The 17,317-nt window shown below is 52.3% G+C and overlaps 1 protein-coding gene across 2 annotated transcripts in view; it reads left to right on the plus strand.

Moving 5' to 3' along the window:
* The window catches only part of CDH22 (cadherin 22), a 58,269-nt gene that overhangs the window by 23,660 nt on the left and 17,292 nt on the right, over positions 1-17,317 (plus strand). For both annotated transcript variants that reach the window (XM_015647708.2, XM_015647707.1), the window contains 4 exons: positions 5,699-5,866; positions 6,814-7,001; positions 7,841-8,094; positions 15,125-15,261. In XM_015647708.2, coding sequence (XP_015503194.1) covers positions 5,699-5,866; positions 6,814-7,001; positions 7,841-8,094; positions 15,125-15,261 — 747 coding nt within the window. The remainder of the gene's footprint in view (positions 1-5,698; positions 5,867-6,813; positions 7,002-7,840; positions 8,095-15,124; positions 15,262-17,317) is intronic.

Below are 17,317 nucleotides of genomic sequence, written 5' to 3' on the forward strand. Positions count from 1 at the left end.
AGATTATTCACCTTTATAGGGGCAAATCTCTCTTTTGGCAGGCAGCTGTGATTGCCTGCTCATGTCTGTTCCCGTGTCCTTTGCAGTGCCCTTTCTTATCCCTGGGCAGTGTGGCTGGAGACTCACTGCTGCCTGTGATCCCTTACACACAGCCTTCCTTGGGAGGGAACCTGAAACACCCCCACAACCTGGTGCCCCTGTTTCCAGCAGTCTTGTTCATCCCTTTTCAGGGATATTGAGTGCTATAGAGCAACCAGAGCATGTAACACCACAGGTTTTGTGATGTTTGATGCTTTCCTTAAAAGCTAGCTTGTCAGTTTGGGGCTGTGCATGGGAACCTGGCTTTTTACCGTGAGGAAGAAGCTCTTCTTCAAAACTGTCACTCTGCTGAATGCAGAGAAAAGGCAGAAGAACTCAGAAGGTATTTGAAATGCAGTCTGGCATTTGTGATGACTTAAACCAGCTCCTGAGTTCTAGAGCCTGTGTCCTGATTTAAAGACTGAGCTGGTAAGAACTTGGAGCTTTTTATGCCAAGGAGAATGGAGATACCAGCCTGCTGGGATGAAGCTGATGGTTATTTGTGTGCAGTCCTTAATTGTTTCATCCCTGCCTGCCAGCCTTGCTGTGTTTGGAGACAGACCACAGCCCTGGTCCTGGGGCAGCAAGGCTGGACTGGGAGAGGAGCTGTGTCTGGGAGCCTGCTGCTCACTGAGCTGGGCTGATGAGCTGTTGATCTGTGTGATGTGGTGGTGGGAGGCAGAACACGTTTCTCTGCTGTTCTTGCCAGTTTGTTAAAAATGCTCCTTGGTGCCTGGAAACACAGATGTATCAGAATGTGTGTGTTCCTGTGTGCCCAGGGGGTTGTGCAGGTCTGTTACCCATCCCTGTCTCTTACCCACCAGAGCTGTCCACAGGCACAAGAGAGGCTAAGGCACAAGAGTCTGCAGAGAAGCCACATTTCTGTAAGGGGATTCCTCTTGTTAGCGAGATTGAGCATTAACAGCTCTTTTCTGAGACTGGTACAGGAACTTCAGCTGATTTGGGACCAAATTGTATGTTTGGTCATCTTGAGGAAATTAGAGTGTATCTACTAAAGTGCCAAGGGAATTAATGTTAAGTGATGAGGGACTCAGCTGCTAAAAGAAGGGACAAAGCCAGGGTGAGTGTGCTCTCTGCACATGTCTCTGGCACGGGCAAGGCTGATTGCAGCCTGGAACAAGCCCTTGTTAGGTGCTCCATGAACCTCCTGACCCTTTGTGCCTCATTCTTCACTCAGAGCACCTTTAGCTTCTGCCTCTCAAATTGTGCTGAGCTGAAGTACAGGATGTGGGGCTGGAGGGTGACTGAAGTGCTGGTTCTTGGGGCCAAGACCTCTTCTGCAAGGCCTGACCTCCTCCAGGATGTGTGCTTCCAGCAGGACTCGTGTCTTGGCAGATATACTGGTATTTCTGTGTCCCTGCAGGCAGGTGAGGGCACAGGTGAGGAATCTGCAGTCTGTTTGGCAGGTGCCTTGCTATTCCTGGCCTGAGGCAGAGATGGGTTTGATCTAACTGACCAGGCTGCTGGCAGAAATTAATCTGTTTTATCCAGCTAAATAGGAGAGGGATAGAGGAGACAGACCCAGTTTCTTCTCAGGCATGCACAGTAAAAAGACCCAAATGGCAGGAAGACAGGGCTTGTCACCATGGTGGTGACACTTCCATCCCTGGAGATACTAAAAACTTGACTCTTTATGGCTGAGGGTAATCTAATCTGCCTTTGAAGATGCCTGCTTTGAGCTCTAGATGGATCAGGAACCTCTTTAGGATAGGTCCCTGCTTGTTACTTCATGACTTTCTGGCTTATTGCTCCTCCTACCCTCAGCTGGAAGGTGCCTTGTCCAGACAGTCTCTGAGGAGGTGGACATCTGACCCAGCAGAGCAAAGCCCATAATGATGGGATTCCTGGAAGGCAGCTACCTGCTGAGTGCTTTGTCCTGCTTTTTTATCACCCAAAGAGAGTCTGCCTTTGGAGCAGATTCAGTGGTATTTATGTGATGCTGTTAGTGTCCCCTTGCCTGGTAATTATACTGATTAATCTGGATCATGCTGGAAAGCCACATGTGCCTTGTACCAGAGGGTATGCCACCATGTGTCCACATTATTCAGCTATAACAGATACTGACAAGAGCGGGGGAGACAAGTCTGAGCTCGAGGTTGTTCTTGCTTTGTTAGCAGTGTCTGGGAAAGACGAAGTTTGTCAGTTTTTCCAGCTGGAAAGAAGGTGAATCTTGGGAGATGATAGCAATGACTTTTCTGTGCTCTCTGTACAGCCTTGAGGAAGGTCTGTCTCCATCCCTTGCAGCTTCTTTGCAGAGTCCCTGGGGGTCAGGTTTTGGGAGCAGAGACTATCTTGGCTCTGAAAGATGGGTCCATGTAGGTTTGCAGCTGGTGGATGTTTAAGGCAGTGCTCGTAGTGCCACATGGATGTGGAGCATGTGTGGAGACCCTCATTGGCCACGGCCATTCGCAAATGGTGAGTGGTACCTCGGCCTGGAAGACAAAAGCAGCCTTACTCTTGGGCTGGTGGCCTGATGTGGCCCATACATTTTGGGAACAGCGTGCCAGTGACAATCCTGATGGGGCTCCTGGAGGTCTGTCAGTCTGTCTGCAGCAGATCCCCAGCTTTGCAGGATGGACTGGACACACAACACCATGAGAGGGAGTTTCTGATCAGTCTCCACCCCTGCCACAGGTAGAGATTTTGTCTGCCTTGTGCTGCTGGAAGAACAGGAGCTGGCTGGGGACATTTGTCCTACTCTGCATGTGCCAAACAGCCTGGACTTGCTCCCTGTTGGGACAAGTGACCTTGGAGGTGTTCTGGGAAGTGCCTGAGCACTTTCCTCCCATCTTGCATGGCGTATTATGAGCTATATCATTACGAGCAGCTCAGTTAAGTCATTACAGCCTTGGTGAATGCATGAGCTTTTTTCCTCTCATCCCAATTCATCACTATTGTGCTGACATGAATCATTTTCATTATAAAATGCTTCAGACCCCGTTAATTAACAGAATTGCTTAAATTTCAATGAGATAGTGCTTGCCCAGAAATAGCAGTTTTGTATTCACAGTGGAGTGGCAGGAGAGGCCTGTCAGCATGAGCTGCTGGGGCTGCTCCCTGAGCCCTGGGTGTTTGTGCAGGGCTGGCCCTGCTGCCCACATGGGAGGGTGCCATCCTTGCTGGGATGGGTGCCCACAGACACGTTCTTGCCTCCCTTTCCTGCATTCCCTCTGCCTCTGGTGGGATTCCTTGCTGAGTGGCTTCCTCTGAGCAGAGCCCGGATGAATGAGGGGGTCAGAGCACACCCTGGGCCCCATCACAGGGTAATCTCCTGCTCCCTTATCCATGGGGCTGAAGGCAGGAGAGTGCAGGTAATTACAGAACCTGAAGCGACAGATGGACAAGGGAAGCTGGGTGCTAATTGTGCCTATCCATGAGAGCTGGAGAATGGCAACGATCTGAAATGGTGGTTATGTCTTTATAATAAATCCTAACAATGCTAATCATTGGAATAATTGCTAGTTTCTGAGAGGAAGGAATGATAAATGTCTCCTGAACAGTTTTGCCAGCTCCTGCTGCACCTGTAATGTCATGCAAAGGGCGAGGGGGAGGAATTTCATCCTCCCAGCTCCGTGGCATTTCTGGCTGCCTTTGGGCCACAGCGCCAGTGGCTCCATGGTGTGAGCCCTTGTCTGGAGGTGCACAGTGCCACATCAGACACGTGAACAGGGAGACTGGAAACCTGCTGGCCTTGGAGTGCAGATGCCTGGTAGCCTTGAGGCTATCCCTGTAGCCATTTCTTGGCTCCTTGCAGCCTGCTGGAACTCAGCTCTGCCTGTGCTGTTCTCTTGGTGACTTGGAGCCTTGATGCTCTACCACTGCTTGATGTGCTGCACATCCAGCTAATGGATTGCAAGGTGCTCAGACCACTGGGTGATTCTCTGCTTTTTGCTCAGCAAGAAGGGAGCTCCCTGTTCCCCCTGGGTCAGACCCCTCACTGGAGACCCATTCCAGCAGCCTCCTCCAGTACTGTCCCTAGCACTGGGCAGGATTGCTGGTGAAACAAAGCAGAGATGAATTTGCAGTTCACAGCAGGAGGAGGTAAAGCTGATAGTTAAACAGAAAACCCTGGAAGACAGAGGATTTACAAAAGCATAAACCAATGTCTAAATCTGTGGGAATGTTAAAAAACTGAGCAGGAGGGATTCTAAGCTGATTCCTGTGTGTTATGGGATGCTGCTGGTACAGTGGGACTGGAGTGTGGTGCTAATGACCTTGCATCCATGTAGGCACTCCTTCCTTCCTGACCCTGGTGCCACGTCAGGGCAGAGTAGTTTATTTCTTTCTTTCTTTCATCCTCAAAATTTTTCTTCCCTACTTTGTTTCCCTGTAAATTAAACAGTTGTGGGTAACTGGTAATTTCTGCATTTCACAGAGGTTTCAGGCTTTTACTGCTCTTTGTTTTTTGTTTTACAAACCTTGATATTTTAGTCCTGGTCATTTCCCCAATCCCAGATGAATACTGGAGACCTATAAACATTGCTTTTAAGAGACTTACTTTTGTAAGAAGTACTACCATACCATTCATTTTGTTAAGCTCCAGTGCATTCTCTGACACAGAGCACACAACAGTGTTTTGTTGTCTCTTGTCTCCTTAACTTAGAAGGACATTTGAAAACGAGGGGTTTTGTGCTGACAGACTTTTAGAAACGTGCTTCCCCCATTCTCCAAATCACACAAGTCCCCCCGAGATGTGCCTGGTAGATGGAGCCTGGGCAGGGGCACCCCTGTTCTGTAAGGGGTGCTGCAGCAAGCCTGACCCCTCTCAGCAGATCAGGATAAGTGGGCTGTTGCAGATCTGTACCAGAGGGGTTTTGTGACTCAGCCTGGGTTTTTACAGAGTAGACCTTGAGGCTGGCCCCAGCACAGCCCCTGCATTTGGATGGGGGTGAGGATGAGTCCTCTCTTCCTGTGACTCCTGCCCCCACCAATCCTCTGAGCAGATCTTTCACCCACCTCACGGTCACCCTCAAAGCACAAACCTCCTTTGTGCCAGGGTTTAACCCAGTGGGAGCTGCAAGTAGCCCACAGGAAAAGCAGCAGTTGGGACTCTTTCACGCTTCATGAGGAGACTTGCTGGGAGCAGGTTGGGCCTGTGGCCATTCCTGGGCTTCAGGAGGATTTTTGGGATGTTTCTGGCTGGCTGACAACCCCCTGGGCTTGTTCTTCTCCCCAGTGGCCTTGTCTCCCCTTAGCTGGCTTATGCTGCTGTGACCTCTTACAGAGGGGTTGAGCAGATACTGTTTGTGGCCAGCAGTGAGTTCCTGTGGCAGAGGCAGCCAGCAGAACCAGGGCTGTGCTTGGGGAGAGTGTCCCCAGCAGTCAGGGGAGGTGACAGTCCCTTCTACTGTGCACTGCTGAGATGCAAGTGCCGTATCTGACACCAAATACGATTCTGTGGTCCTACCAGAATGAGTCCAGGGAAGGGCCATGAAGGTTGGTGAAATCCTGGAGCAACTGCCCTGTGTGAAGAGGGAGATTCAGCTGATCCTCTTTAGGTCTGGATCTTGTCCAAAGTAATCTCCAGTGACCCCTTCCAGCCTCACCCTGTCTGTGGCTCTGTGACCTGCCTGTGCTCAGCTGTCCTGCTGGTTTCCAGGTGTGATCCGGACAGCCGTGGCAGACCTGGACCGCGAGACACAGGACCGCTATGAGGTGGTGATCCGTGCAACAGACATGGCAGGACAGCTGGGTGGCCTGTCTGGCTCCACCACGGTCACCATCGTGGTCACTGATGTCAACGACAACCCACCACGCTTCCCTCAGAGTAAGTCCTGCTGGCCGTGGGGGTGGGCTCTGGAGCATGTCCTGGTTCCCTGTGGGTGGTGGGATGGAACCTACAGGCTGAGCCAGCCTGGCCACTCCAGCTGATGGCAGGGTGACAATACCAAAGGACCATGGCAGCTCCTGGCCTGGGTGTGAATGTGTCCCTGCCTGGCAGCACAGTGGGTGGCAGATCCCTGCTCCAGTGCAGGTCCTGGAAGCAGGCATGGCTTGTGTGGTAGGAGAGCAGGGCCAGCCCTTTCCTGAGCTCTTCCAAGCAGCTGGAAGCCAGCAAGGTCCACCATGCTGCTGTCCCCTCTGGGAGCTTGGGCTGGAACTTGGCTGCTGGCCTGGCCCCTCCTGGCTGCTGTGTGAGAATGTGAGAGTGCAAGGACAGCGACACTGCTGAGGGACAGCAGCCTTGTCACAGCACAGCTCTGTTTTCCAACCTGCTGCTGATGGCCTGTGGCTGGTGCTGGTTTCTGGTCTGGGACCCTCCCCATACACAGTGCAGGGTGATCCTGCTGCAAGGAGTGGGCTGTGAGGGCTCTGCCGTGCACTTCAGCTGTGGCCTGGCCTCTCCAGGCTGGCAGGCCAGGGAAGGGGCTGCAGCTGGAGGAGGCTCAGCTCTTGGGCTGCATCTCCTAGAAATCAGAAATTGCAAGGCAATCTTTGCAAGGAATCAGAGAGCACTGATTTCAGGGCAGTGTCCATGCAGAGAAATCAGCCCTTACTTCACACAGCATCTAGAATGTCAGTGCTCCCCAGTTATCTTCCCTCAGCCCTTGGTTTTGGCTGGTGTATTTACTTCTTTTGTTGGGGCATTCTGGACTGTAGACACAGTGGGGTTTGAGCAACCCTCACAGCCCAAAGGTGCCCCAGGGAAGTTTGTGAAGGCTGGGGCTGGTTCAAAGGCAGAAGAAGTGACCCTGGTACCCATTTCTCCTCCAGAGATGTATCAGTTCAGCATTGTTGAGACGGCCCCCGTGGGCACTGCCATCGGGAGGGTGAAGGCAGAGGACTCTGACGTCGGAGAGAACACGGACATGACATATCAAGTGAAGGATGAGGAGGGGGTGGAGATGTTCAAAGTCACCACGGACAGCAATACCCAAGAGGCTGTCATCACGGTACAGAAGGTGAGAAGTCTTGATTGAGTAGGGAGGGCACAGGTCCCTAGGAGGACCCTTTCCTTTGGGGACTGCTGCTGTTGAATCTGAATTGAAGAAAATGCTCTGAGTGCTGCTCTAGCAGCAGCAGTTGCTTTTTTATGCCTGCTGATGCAGGGAGAGACCTGTCTCTGCTGTGCCTGCATGGCAAAACACAGGGAGGAAAGACTGAGAAGGAGCAGCACAGAGTGCCTGCTGGAGTCCCCCAGGGTGGCTTGGGGGTGGCAGTGAAGCAGTGAGCTGTGCAGAGGAGACACCATGCATAGCACTATAAAGAGGAATGCTTACAGCTGTTATTGATAGCACCTGTTAGAGGAGAAAAATGCCCACCTAATTCCTGTACCTGACCAGAAGCACTTTAACTATATCTGCTTTTGGTGGCAAAAACAATCAAGCAAATACTTGGTGCAGGCAGAAAAGAATGATTGTTCTTCAAGGCCACTGTATGCAGCTTGCCTCCCTTGTAGAAATAAGAGTGGGGTGATTAATGATGAAAACTCGCTCATGTGCAGCACACACTGTGCTGTCTTCCCAGTGAATCCTGGCTGCTCACAGCCCAGGCACCCTGTTAGGGGCCCTGAGGGGAGTGGACTGATGGTTTCTGCTTCCTCCTGCCCCCTTGGTTTGGGTGCTGCTGGCAGAAGGACAAAGCAAAAGCTCCCAGGCTGCTACAAGGGCACTGCTTGAGAGCAGGTGGCTTTAGTGGCTCTAGTGGCTTTAGTGCTGCTGCCCTGGTGTCTCTGGTGAAGGAAGGGGCAGCAGAGGGGCTGCTTGGGCTGGCTGTGGCTTACCCTCTTCCCTTGTCCCAGCCTCTTGACTACGAGTCAAAAAGAGTGCACACTGTCGTGGTGGAGGCCCTCAACAAGTTCGTGGACCCGCGGTTCGTGGACCTGGGCACCTTTCGGGACCAGACCATTGTTCGAGTCTCAGTGCTGGACGTCGATGAGCCCCCCGAGTTCCGGCCCCCCTCCAACCTGATGGAGGTCCAGGAGGATGCACATGTTGGATCTATCGTGGGGGTGGTCACTGCCCTGGACCCGGACACAGCAAACCACCCTGTCCGGTAAAGCAGCTGTCCAAACCTGACATCATCCCCCTTCCAGCCGTGGGCACGGGGTCATCTGCAAGGGACATGTGGAGCCCCTGGGAGGGCTTGTGGCCATGGCAGGGACAGAGGAGGTGGGAGAGTGCAGGTAAAAGTGGCAAGTGCTGCATGTGGATGAGTGTCTCGTGGGACAGGCAGCTGGCAGGTGAGTGGCAGCCTGTGCACGAGCAAGCGCAGCGGTCTCGGTGGCAGATACGTCACTGGCAGGTGATGGCTTTGTGAGTGCAAGGGAGTGTCAGGGAAGGTGCCTGGGTGATGCCTGTGTGTCCTTGCTGCTGACAGCAAGGTATCTGCAGTGGTACCTGACACAGACTAGACACTGGGAGTGGCAGGAGGACAGTGGTGAAGGGTGATAAATGAGGTGAGGCTTGGGAGGTGCAGAGCCACAGCCTGTCTGTGTGTGCGTGCATGTGTGCATAGGATCAAAGATCAGAGGAGTTTATATTTGGGCAGGGGACATAATCCAGGCAGCAGCTTATCTGCACAGGACATTTCCCATTTCCATTTAATTTGTGGCTAAAGAGATTGTTACCTTGTTAAATTGTTATTACCTAAGGCACAAAGCAGCCTTCTGCCCCTGCCAACTGGCCTGAGTCATGAGCAGTTGGGTTGAAAATCTGGTGTTCAGAAAACATCCTCAATGTGTGGAAAATTTCCTTGAAATGTGTGTTCTGGTGCCAGGTGCCGGCGGGGCTGCAGGCGCCCGTGGAGCCGCTCACTTCCAGGGAGCAGCACAGGCTTTGGCTGAGAGCTCTGCAGGGAGTCAGCCCCACAGCAACAGACTGGGAAGGACAGGGATAGGGATATGGGGTGGAGGGGGACAGGCCAGAGAGGGCTTGGTTACAGCACGTGGTTGCATTAAATGATGTTCTCCAATGCCCGTTTGGGGCACCCTGCTCAGTGCTGTGCAGCCATGGGTTTCTGTTTTCTGGTGGGGTGAGGAGATCTCCTGATCCTCATGGAAACAAACACTGTGATGGTTAGAAAGCTCAGAAATGCATTTACACATGGAAAGCTGCCATCTACAGATGCCTGGCAGCTAGCAGAGAGTACTGTGTCACAAAGCTGGATGCTCAGAGTTGACTTGGGGGGGAATGTGAATGAAATCAGCCTTGGTGTGCCAGGAACTGTGTATGTGAGTGCTGCACCGCTTGCACGAGTGGGTGCTGAATGTGTTCTCAACATCTGCTCACGTTGTCCTGTGACTCTCCAGTCCCTCTCCAGTCAGGCTACCTGTCTGATTTCTTTCTTTGTTGCCCTTGAACACATATCTGCCAGGGAGACAGACAGGAGAGTGGTGTGTCCACGTACCTGTGTGTGTGCACAGGTGCATGTGCTTTTTCACTTGACTGTTTCCAGCAGTGCTGCAGAACATAGATTTTATTTTCTGATCTGTAATTGTAGAAAAGGGACCTTGGGGACAGAAGGGACAGAACTATTCTTTTTCTTGTTTTTTCTTGTTCTTTGTGCTGCTTCCCTGTGGAGCTTGCTGCACTGTTTGCATACAGACCAAAAAGAAAGCAGTGGAGGGAGTCTCTTCATGCTGTACAGAAGGTGATGGAGACTTGGACCAGAGAGAAGCAGATTCAAGTACTGGGCAGGAGAGAGATGGTGGGAGCCCAAACTTCACTTTGGGAGCCTCTCCTACAGTGAGCTCAGTGCTGGCAAGGCAGTGCCTCATGCTCAGAGACAGGGATTCAGCCAACAGGACTCCCAGGCATCTGCAGCAGCTTGGGAATTGCCATGTGTTTTCCCTTGTCAGGCTTGATGCATTCAAAGACGTGTCCTGCCTCTAGCTATCCCCAGGCAGGTAGCTCATCCTGTGTCCCCCACACTGCCCTGTGGGACTTGGTCCATCCTTCACTCCCTCTGTGCTCAGTCCCTGCTGTCATGGGCAGTGACAGTGCAGCTGGGTGAGCCTTCACAGACATTTTAACATGTACCAAGTGGACCTGCAGTTCAATATTGGTCGTGCTGATGCAGCACCAATGCAAGAGGAAGGTACAGTTGGATCCCTCCTGCTTCCCTGTCCTCTGGCTAGCCAGGTAATTTAATAAAATTCTTTGCTGCGTAGGCAGCTGTTAACAGCTTCAAAGCAGTGCACAGACATTAATGCCAGCACCCTGCAGCAGCAGGATGTGACACTAACCCGTCAGCAGGAGACGGCAGTAAGTCACCTCTCCTTTCAAGTGTGCTCCTCGGAAGTACAGTCACAAGAAGGCAGCACTTGTACTTCACCTCGGATACATTAGAGAGCACCTGGTCCTGACGGCATGACCAGCATTTGATCCTCATCGCCTTGAAGCTGGTAAGAATCCTTTGAAGTTGCTGCAGTTCAGTGGATCCCTTTAACTTCCTGCTCCTCATCTGCCAGAGGTGGGAGCAGAGGCACGGCTGTGCTGCTGCAGTGGCTGCTCTCCTGGACTCGGGTCTGTGTGCTGGCTCTGCCTGGGCACAGGGGAGAGCCACCACTTCCCGTCACGTCGAGATGCACTCTCCCCTTGAGGTGGGAAAGAACAAGGATTGCCAGAGACAGCAGAGCAGAAATCAGCTCTGTCAGGGTTTCCAGGTCCTGCTGACACCGGACTGCCAGTAACGAGGTTTGGGAGATATTTTTAGCGAAATGGGAAGGGAGGTGCCCTTGGCTTTTTGTTTTCAGCCCCAGGCCAGCACGAACAATCCTCTGCTGCTCCTGCTGCAATGCCCAAAACAACTGCTAGAGGCACATCCCAACCTGATGTTCCCCTGCCCTCTTGGTGATCCATGTGTCCCACAGGATGCAGCGACTTGGTCTGAGAATAAATCCTTCCCACAAGCTGGACTGGGTCACAGTGACCCGTTCCAAAGACGTGAGGATTGAAGGGGTGTCCCTGCGGCACCTCCTCACTGCCTCACTCCAGCTGCACATCGGCTGCAGAGCCCCTGACAGCTGCTTGCCTTGGCTGTGAGGAGGCACCTGGAGATGACCCTGTTTCTCAGAGAAGGACACCTTCCCAGTGACACCAGTGCATGAGCAGGGTGCTGTGTTGAGCTGAGCATGACCAAGCAGCTGTATGAACCCTCTGTGGGGCACAAAACCTTCTGTGGTACCAGTGTGGGAAATGCCCTCCTAAAGGTCTGGTCCTTTTAATTTTATTCCATCCTTGTTTTTTTGCCTATCAAAGGCTGGAACTGTTCCTTCTCAGAAAAAAAAAAAATTAGTTTCCAGTTGGCTTTTTGGCTTTAGCTGTGTGTTTTCTGGGCGTAGTGCAGTTTTTCTCAGCTGAGCCATTGTATGAAGTAATACAGTGATAGACTGTCTGTGTGTATGAGGCTGTTTGTATGGGAGCCTTTTGTTTCTCTCTCTGCAGTGGGAGCCTGTGCTCTGATTGTGTGCATTCCAGGCTTTATCAGCACTGGGAAGATGTTGCTTGGGATTTAAGGTTCTCAGAGATATTCTTGTTTGGCATTCACAAAATCCAGAGACACGTGTTGGACATGGACATTTTATAGACTCCAACAGCACAGCAAGAACTACAACCTGCTTCAATACAAAAGGGAGAGGAGGAAAAAACAAACACAACAAAAAGCTTTTCATACAGTGTTTGAAAAGCTCCCTATTAACAAAACACATGGCATAAAATGTGCTTCTTGTTGTGTTGGGGGAGAAGTGAAACAAACTGCTTGAGAAATGCATTGATGGGAAAGATGAGCACCAAGAAAGCTGTCAAAATTAAACAGTCACTTGTAACATCCAAACCAACAGGCAGTGCCAGCAGGAAGAGAGGGAAATGGAGTACAAGGTCCGCATCCCAATCAGAGCTGGGGACTGCGGTTCCAGATACGGAGCACCAGCCAGCTGCAGGAGAGATGAGCATAGGTCCTGTCTCTGAGTACCTGGAGGATGAGGGATTAAATGCTGCCTCTTCCCAGGTGAGAAGCACTGTTTGACTTCAGTGGGATGGGTGAATATGAAGCTGGAGCAGAGGTGGAGAGGCTGGTGGTAAAGGTTGTATTGCATAAAATGATGTGAGTGAGCACAGCAAAGCGCTGCTCACTCCAGAGTGGGATGAGATGGAAGCTGTTGGAAGGTGAGGTCTGTTGTGGGATCTGCAGCTCTGAGCAGGTTATGGCTGTGGCTTTCTGGGGTGGATGGACATCCCTGTGCCACCCTCCCAGTCCCCAGCTCCCACGCCAGCCCACTGCTCCAGAGCATCCATGGCCTTTGGCACCTGCAGAGAGCTGGAGACCCAACCTGGACTGGCCACCTCCACAGTCACAGTGAGTGGCAGCAGGGTCAGCCCTGCCAAGGCAGTGTGCTGAGCTCTGTCTCCTTCCCTGGGGCAGTACTGAGAAGGTGACAGTTGTCTGTAGCAGTTGTGACAAAGGGATCAGAGTTGAGGTTTGGTTTGTGCCTGGCCATGGGGTACAGTCAGCATGTCCTTCACAGACCATTCAGAAGGGGCAGAAGAAAAGCTCAGCAGCAAAGCAAGGAAAAGCATAAGAACAGGTTCCCAGTGGTATTACACTGAACATTCCATGCCATCCTCCTGCCCTCTGGCTGGGCAGGCAGCCCTGTCAGATGTGTCCAGGCTTGGGGGTGTCTGCCATCACTAGCTGGGTTTTTCTCTGTAGATTATTTTTTTTGCAGATGTCTCTGTTTATGCAACAGTGACAGAAGTGTGATCAAAACAGGCATGTGCTTATCCAAGAGGCAGGGAAGCTGTGGGGACGGTGAAGTACCATCTTGAACTTAACAGCATGAAAGAATAGAGTGGAAGGCAGGACATGTTCAAGGTCAGGTAATGTGGGAGAGCAATGGAAGCAGTTATGTAGAATTAGTAATGCTACTGGAAAGGTATTGGGTGTTGTCATCCCAGTGTCTGTTCCTCTTTCCAACAGAACATTGGACTGATTTGTACAATTCAGAGTGGCCATACCTCTCCTTTTCCTTTGCAGTGAGTGAACAGAGAGGGGATGAGAGGCTGCAGTACATGCCAAGACAGTGTCACTGTCCCTTTTGGAGCTGGCTGTGTGCCTGTAAAAGCTCTGCTGCCAGCTGGGAGTTGGGGCAGAAAATGCAGGCAGTCCCTAGTAGCTGGTGCTGAGATACATGAGCTTGCACCTGGCTTTCTGTGAGAAATGTCAATCACCTCTAGATGCAAAGGGGGAAGAGGAATTCAGCTACATAAGTACTAGATGGTGGCTGGGTGCAAGTGAATTTAGTGACTTTTTAATGTTTTTATTTGGCTACAAGCGAGTGCTGTTGTATTTACTCTCTCATCTCCCCATCTGTCTGAAAGGGAGAGAGCTAGGGAATGTAATCTGATACTGTATGACATCTTAAACAGTGTAGGAATGCCTTTTTGTGTGCCTCCATCAGAGATGGAGCTGTGTGGGTGGACAGGGGCTGTGCCAGAGGCACTCCCATCTGCAGCTGGTCCCATCCCAGAGCAAGGGGCAGAACAGCACAGGGCCATCTATGATCACCTGTGCATGAAGGTGAGCTGATGTTCCTTGGCTGTGAGCCATGTGGATCATGGACCCACAGCTGGAAAACTGCTCTGCAGCACATGGAGCACTTCCCCTGTCCTGAACATGCTGCTAGCCTGGAGCCTGTCCTGCTCTGCTCCTGTCCAATGTGGCCTCTCAGTCCTACCTCACCAGCTTTCCAGTTTGCTTTGTCTCTACATTTATCTTCCTTCTGTGGTTGGACATGTGACTGAAGGCTTTAATTTATTCACAGCCCTCCTTCTGGTAATTTATCCTTTGTACTCTTTGCTGTCTTGTATTATTTAATTCTGTGAAGCACTCTGGGATTCAGTGTGTGTGAAAGATGCTGTACACAATAACATTATGCTGTATTGTTTGTGATTTGCAGGCCTTCTGGATTTCTAATTCTGATTGCAGTGGTGGTTTGTGTTATTTGTGCTATGGCTGTGCTCGAGGGCCTCAGCTGGATCAGACTTCCCTTCCAGCCCTTTTCTTCAGGAGCTCACATCTCATTGTGCCCTGATTTAATGTTGGCTTGCTCCATTCCACATGTAATGGTTAGAAATGCAGGACATGCCACTGGGACATGCATGGATTTGTGGTGTCCTGGTGAAGGCTCAGGGCTACACCTGGTGTGTGACTCCTTGTGAGCTGTGGGGTTGCCCTTGGGGAGAAGTGGAACCGTGCTCTCTGGAGGTAGCCCAGGGAGTTTGTGGGTCCCACCCTCAGGAGGAGCTGCTCGGGGCAGGGCTGAAGCAGCTGAATGAGCAGAGTGAGAGCCACCTGTGATGGGTCTCTGCTGAGCAGCTGGACACAGCCAGAGCTGGAGGAGCTCATCAGCCTGTTCCTTTTGGGACTGGGAAGCTCAAAATAGGGCAAATATTGGAGCTGCTGGCATGATGTGCTGTGTTGATGGGGGGGAGCTGGCTGCTGCCCACTGCTCTGCTGGCAGGATTGCTGCACCAGTTGCACGTGTTCAGTCCCTGTGCTTTGTGCCAGCTGTAGCTGCAGTTGAGGTGCCTGCAGATCTGGCTTACAGCCTGCTGTGTGCTGCCCTCTGGGTGTCTCACTTGGGTGGATGCAGGAGCAGGAGAGAGGGCAGTAGGTGAGATGGGTTCCTCGAGCAGGGGTGCCCAACCTTCAGTTTGGTTTATGCTTTTCTGGAACCTACAGCACTGAAGCTTCCCAGAGTCATGAGTGAAGTTACAGCCTAAAAATTCTGTATTGCTCTGTCTATCCAGAACATAAGGTTCCCCTCGCAGCAGGTTTTTCCCCTTGTCCAAAGTCTGTGCACAGTTCCACTTTATGCACCAAAAGCCACACTGTGATTTTAGTCGAAGGCTCTGAGCTTGCAGCCTGGTAGAAACATGGCATCCCTGTACCGTGCTGCAACACAGGACAAGGAGAGCAGTGATACAGGGCCTGTGGTGTTGGATTCCAGTACTCCTGGGGCTGGTGGCAAGGGTGGGCTTGGCACATCCAGCTGCTCACGGTTTCCCCTTTTGCCTGGTCACAGGTACGCCATCGACCGCAGCACGGATGCCGAGAGGATCTTTGACATCGACGCCAAAACTGGGGCTATTGTGACAGGAAAGGTGCTGGACCGGGAGACAGCAGGGTGGCACAACATCACTGTCCTGGCGATGGAAGCAGGTGAGATGGAGAAATGCTGTGCGGAGCAGAGTCTGAGCGGAAGTGGACTGGGGCAGGAGGAGGAATATGGGTGCTGTCATTGCAGGGGTGGCCAAAACACGAGTGTTAATCAACACTGAAGTAAAAAAGAAAAATAAATGCAGCGGCGCTGAGTCTGACATCTCCCTAGACAACCTAAAAATACTCTTCCTGAGTCGAGCATTAATAAGGGAGCATGGTCGAATAGTATATTTGATGAACACTAATCAAATTTGTGTTATCTCTGCACCATCTCTGCCAGTCATCCCTGCACAGCTTGCTGCCTGTGCTCACACCTGCTGAGCAGCACCGGGGGCTCCCGGGGGGCTGTGCTCACATCACCTGCCTCCCCCCATCAGTCACGTGCTGTGTGTGGATGTCCTGTCAGCTGGAGCCCTGTGGCACTGTGGGACCATCAGCACCTGATTCTGCCAGAACTCCCAATGTTTGGGATTCACAGACTGTACCTGCACCAGGGTTTGTAGCTCTGGATGCCTCCTGTGTGCTTGGGGTGGTGCAGGCTTGGCACAGAGGGAATGGATGGGAGGTCCTGGGGCTGTAGCAGTGGGAAGGGACTGTGGGAGCAGACTGTCCCAGGCACCGTGCTGGGAAACAGAAAGGTGTTGCCGTATTCTTCAAAGTTTTCCATATTTTGGATGTGCAAGTCACCAGGGTAGCCTGGGCCCCGCTGTGCTTTGCCTCTGCCCTGCAGTGGGTACCAGGGAGCTGCTGTGGCTGCAGAGCACCTCCTTATCCCTGCTGACATGTGCCAAGGCCTGTCTGTCTGTGGGCAGGAGCCTTCCCCAGGCTTCACTCTGAGTGTTTCTTTGCTCATTCTTGAGAGCTGAAGCTGCTGTTCGTGTTCAAGGATCCAGCCCAAAGCCTGACTTAGGTCCCAGAGGTCAGATCCTGCCACCCACTCTGGCCAGGCAAGGGCACAGGCCCCATGGCCCTGGGAGAGGAGGGGTCAGTGGGCCTGGCCAGACCCCCACTGCCCCGAGGGGATATCCCTGTCTCCGTGGTGCATCCCAGTCTCTCTCTGTGCCAATGCTCTGTGCTGGGTGATGGGAGTGACCCCTGCACTCTCTGGCTGTGGCCTGTACTGGGGGCTCCATGGGGAGGCTCTGCAGGGAGGAGGGGATGGTGGCATTGCAGCACAACTCAGCATCCAGAGGAAACGTGAGGTGACAAGAATCAGAAGGACAATATTTACACGCTGTGGCTAGGATTTCAGAACAAGTCAGTAAATGCTGCAGCTCCCCTCTGGCAGGGAAGCCTGTCAGGCTGGATCGCTTCAAAAGCCAGGGAGACTCTTCAGTGCTCTGACTTCTCCCATGGTGAGCTCTGACTCATCCATTTTAGCTGCCCAGACATTCTTCCCAGTGACATTATCCTTAACGTTTTGTAATCATGAAATATTAATGACTGATATTGAATTTAAAGTACAATTTATGTCTGAATCCTCTGGCGGAAAGGGCAGTTGTAAAGGTACAGCCTTCTGAGTGATGGAGGGGTTTGGGAGCGGGGCTGTGCAGCAGCTGTCAGGCTGTGCCTGGTGCAGTGGGAACAGCCATGGCAGTGGGAACAGGGAATGCAGGGCAGCTGGGAACCTCCAGGCTGGCAGCAGCACATCCAGCAGTGCAGTTCCAGTTCCTGGCACACAGCTATCTGGGGCCAGGGGTGCTGGCAGGGCTCTGTGGTGCTCACCATGGGCATGTGGGGTGCAGCTGGATGCCACAAGGCTGGAAATCCCCAACTCCATCAGATGCAAGTGGTCGTACATTCTCTTTCCTCAGTGAGATGTAAACTTGGCAGGAGGAATGGAACAAACCTGGAGGCAGTCCTGCTGCCCAAGATTGTGCCTGGTGCATCAGCTCATTGGGGCTGGTGGGGAACTGTACCCACTGTATTCCCATGGTGCCAGGGCCCGCTGGATTCCCATGGCACCAGTCACATGGCCTGGGGTGTGCTGCAGCAAGATGCTGCATTCCTGTGGCCTCCTTGAGCTGCCCTCCTGCTCTGCTGCTGGGGCTGTCCT

Source organism: Parus major, chromosome 20 (genome assembly GCF_001522545.3).
Source record: "Parus major isolate Abel chromosome 20, Parus_major1.1, whole genome shotgun sequence".
NCBI classification, from domain to species: Eukaryota; Metazoa; Chordata; class Aves; order Passeriformes; family Paridae; genus Parus; species Parus major.